At 57.5% G+C, this 4,268-nt stretch overlaps 1 protein-coding gene across 1 annotated transcript; it reads left to right on the top strand.

Annotated features, from left to right (window-relative positions):
• Nucleotides 1–343: 343 nt before the first annotated feature.
• LOC128980616 (carboxypeptidase A1-like) lies at nt 344–3,403 on the top strand (the record flags this gene model as incomplete). Its single annotated transcript, XM_054399074.1, has 10 exons — nt 344–471; nt 667–748; nt 1,168–1,302; nt 1,383–1,484; nt 1,579–1,680; nt 1,794–1,895; nt 2,038–2,148; nt 2,391–2,481; nt 2,853–3,052; nt 3,319–3,403. Coding segments are annotated over exons 1-10 (1,138 nt in total), but the record flags the coding sequence as incomplete, so codon positions are not given.
• Nucleotides 3,404–4,268: the final 865 nt, after the last annotated feature.

Raw genomic sequence — 4,268 nt, 5'->3', positions numbered from 1 at the left:
TTCAATTTTCTCACCACCATGGTCATGCTTTAGGTACCAAGCTCACCAAGTTCCTGGTGCAAACATCTCCACCTCACACTTTCTCAGCCCAAAGTGATCCTTTTCCTCCCTGCAGCCAGCACTGTGGGTGTTGGGATTTTGGTCACCTCCTCCACCTCTTGCCCCACCAGCAGGTGACTCACCAACAGCCCTGGCTGGTTCCTGGGACAGGTTTGGCAAGGCCAGGCAGTGCCGTGGAGGGGGGACAGCAGTGCCCAACCTTGGCCAGTGCCAGCTGGAACATTCGCACGGCCCTGAGAAAGGAGGCAGCTGGTGGTGGGGTGGGTTGGAAGCCAGCAGCCTGATGGGATTTAAGAGGCCCCTGGGCACTGTGGGGACACAGGACAGACCCTTTTGGTGGACGATGATGAGGTCCCTTGTGCTGCTGGCTGCCCTGGTGGCAGCAGTTGCTGGCACCGAGACCTTTGTTGGGTAGGGGTCTGGCTGGTGAGGGACGGCTGGGACGGGGATGGTAGCACCAGTCTGGGCCAAAGGAGTGACCCAAGGGGGCAGAGACACCCCTGAGAAGAGGCTCAGTGGTGGGGGGATGGGTGGGCTGGGGGTTAGGGTGGACCTGCAGGGGTTGGAGCTTGGCCCCACATCCCTCAGCAGCCTCTGACCCCACAGGCAGCAGGTGCTGCGCATCATCCCCACCAACGAGGAGGAGCTGCAGAAGGTACAGGAGCTGCAGAACCTGGAGGAGCTGCAGGTAAGTGTGAAAGACTGGGCTGGAGAAGGCTGATGGGACTGGAGAGGCAGATGGATGTGGGACAGTGGGGCTGGAGAAGCCTGATGGGACTGGAGAGGCAGATGGATGTGGGACAGTGGGGCTGGAGAAGCCTGATGGGACTGGAGAGGCAGATGGATGTGGGACAGTGGGGCTGGAGAAGCCTGATGGGACTGGAGAGGCAGATGGATGTGGGACAGTGGGGCTGGAGAAGCCTGATGGGACTGGAGAGGCAGATGGATGTGGGACAGTGGGGCTGGAGAAGCCTGATGGGACTGGAAAGAGGTTGGATGGAGGAAGGTGGGCACCAGGTGGTTAAAAGCAAGGCGAAGGCTGGTGCAGAGAGGACAGCCAAGGTGGGATGTGACCTCCCTCCCCCCTCTCACTTTCTGCCCCTCCAGCTGGATTTCTGGCTGGAACCCCGTGGCCCTGGGTACCCGATCGATGTCCGCGTGCCCTTCCCCAGCCTGCAGCCCCTCAAAGCCCATCTGGAGGCCAACGACATCTCCTACTCCATCATGATTGAGGACGTGCAGGTCAGTGGTGGGGAGGTGGCTGACATGCAGGGGCTCAGTGTGCTGAGGGATGAGGTCTCATCCTGCTCCATGTCCCCCAGGCACTGGTGGACCACGAGCAGATGGAGATGCGTCGCAGCCGCCGTGGGATGCCCGTGTCCACCAGCACCTTTGACTACTCTGCCTACCATACCCTGGATGAGGTGAGAACATGCAAGACTTGGGGCATTTGCTGGGGGAGGGAATTCCACCCTGGAATTGCTCCTGCAACCTCCTTCCTCCGTCCTTCTGCCCCAGATCTACGCCTTCATGGACCTGCTGGTGGCTGAAAATCCCAACCTGGTCAGCAAGCTTGAGATTGGGAGGTCAACGGAGGACCGTCCCCTCTACGTGCTCAAGGTGAGGCTTTGGGTTTCATGGGGGTGACCAGAGTGGGGAGCAGAGCCAGCAGGTGACCAGAGCGGGGAGCAGAGCCAGGGACAAAGCCAACCTCACCCTCTCTGCTCTTGCAGTTCAGCAAGGGGGGTACGAACCGCCCGGCCATCTGGATCGACACTGGCATCCACTCCCGTGAGTGGGTGACACAGGCCAGCGGTGTCTGGTTTGCCAAGAAGGTAGGAGCACCTCCTGGACATGGCTTATGTCCCCAAAAGGCCACAGAGTCCTGCAGCCACCGGGGATAGCTGGTGGCTGAAAGCCACTGAGGGGATGGTGCTCCAGCAGCACCCTGGAGCATCAAACTGCCATCTTCTCTAGATTGTTCTGGATCACGAGAATGATGAAGGCCTGGCCTCCATCCTCAACACCATGGACATCTTCCTGGAGATTGTCACCAACCCAGACGGTTTTGCCTTCACACATACCAAGGTACCACCCTCCTATTCCAGGCCTGAGACCCTACAGCCATGCTGGCTGGGGCTGGGGAGCAGAACTTGGAGTGCTGCACATGGAAGCCCCTGAAAGGTCAAAGCCTCCTGGCCCATCTTTCCATGGGATGGCAAGGAGACCACCATGACCTGCTAGTCCCCCGAGATGACAACTCCTCTCCTCACTCAAGGCTGGTGGAGCTCCAGCCCTGAGCACCAGCTGAGAGGGTTCTGCCTTTCCAGAACCGCATGTGGCGCAAGACCAGGTCCAAGGACTCAGGCTCCATCTGTGTCGGTGTGGACCCCAACCGCAACTGGGACGCAGGTTTTGGAGGTCAGAGCTCTCCCACCTATCCTGCTGGGGGGTTTCCACCCTCCAGGAGATTTCTGGATCAGAAAGATCCATGGATATGCCCCAGGGAAGGAATGGGATTTGCTCTCCATGGCAGAAACAGGTGGTTGGGCTCCACCAGGGCTTTCATGTCCCCTAGTGACCAGCGTGGTGCAGGTCACAGATGAAAGCCATTATACAAACCTCTAGGAGGAACCTTCAGAGCATTCTCTGCTGCCTACTAAGCAGCTAAAGGCTGGCAAAAGCTCTTAGGCTTGCGAATGGAAAAGGCCCTTTGCCCTTGTGGCTCTCTGAGCCACCCAACTGTCACCAAAGCCACCAAGCACCCACACTGTGTTTTCACATCTCCACAGGGTCTGGAGCCAGCAGAAACCCCTGCTCAGAGACGTACCATGGACCCTATGCCAACTCGGAGCCTGAGGTGAAGGCCATTGTGGACTTTGTGAAGAGCCATGGGAACATCAAGGCTTTCATCTCCATCCACAGCTACTCCCAGCTCCTGCTCTACCCCTATGGCTACACCAATACCCCAGCTCCTGACCAGGAGGAACTGGTAGGGCTGATGTGGAGGTTTGAAGGGGGGTGGGATGATGTAGGGCTGCTCTCCTCTGCCAAGGAGGAAGAACCTCCATCGTGCACTGCAAAGCTGACATTGGCAAGGAGGGAAGAAGCCCTGGTTTCTCTGCTTGTCCAGACCAAAGGCTTTGAGCTCTGGAATCCTTCTAGCCCAGGGCATTAGCAAAGTCGCTCTCCTGCAGGTTGTATCTCCCAGGCTTTGCCCTTCTCTCGCTTATGTTTCTCCCTCCTGTGTATTCCCAGCATGAGGTCTCCAAGAAGGCAGTGGCAGCTCTCTCCTCTCTGTATGGCACCAAGTACAAGTATGGCAGCATTATCACCACTATCTGTAAGTAACAGGGGGCAGCACTGCTTCCCCCAAAATGAACCAAAACCCCACAATCCCAGCATGATGGTGGTTGGAAGGGACATCTGGAGTCCAGTCCAACGCCCCTGATAAAGCAGGGTCACACACAGCAGATTGCCCGGGAGGGTTTGGAATCTCTCCAGAGGAGGAGACTCCACAACCTCTCTGGCAGCCTGCTCCAGGATTCCACCACCCACACAGTGAATTCACTTGATTGAATCTCCTGGTTCCATTTGTTGCCCATTGCCCTTTGTCCTGTCACACGGCACCCCTGACAAGAGTCTGGCCCCATCCTCTTGGCCACCAGCCTTTAGTTCTTTCTGAGCACTTGGAAGATATTCTCTCAGGCTGCTCTTCTCCATGCTCAACAGCCCCAGGGCTCTCAGCCATTGCTCCTCATAGACAATGCTCCAGGCTCCTCAGCATCTTCATAGCCTACCCTGGACTCTCTCCAGCAGATCCCAATCTCTCTTGAACTGGGGAACCCAGAACTGGACCCAGGACTCCAGATGGCCTCCCAAAGACCAGAGTAGAGTGGGAAGAGAACTTCCCATGATCTGCTGGCCACACTCTGCTTCATGTCCCCCCAGAGACCACTCTTAGCCACAACGACACATTGGCATGGCTGCCTGGGCAAATTGTGTCCACCAGCACTCTCAGGGCCTCTCCACGCAGAGCTGCTTCCCAGCAGGCCAACCCCTCCCCTCTACTGGTGCAGGGGCTTATTGCTTCCCACCTGCAGGACCCTACACTTACCCTGGTTGAACTTCATGAGGTAACTCTCCAGCCTGTGCAGCTCTCACTCGACAGCAGCAGATCCCTCACATGGCTTACACAAAAGGTCCCA

Source organism: Indicator indicator, unplaced genomic scaffold (genome assembly GCF_027791375.1).
Source record: "Indicator indicator isolate 239-I01 unplaced genomic scaffold, UM_Iind_1.1 iindUn_scaffold_435, whole genome shotgun sequence".
Classification (NCBI taxonomy): Eukaryota; Metazoa; Chordata; class Aves; order Piciformes; family Indicatoridae; genus Indicator; species Indicator indicator.
Note: the sequence above shows the minus strand (reverse complement) of the source record. Positions and strands in the feature narration are given on the sequence as shown.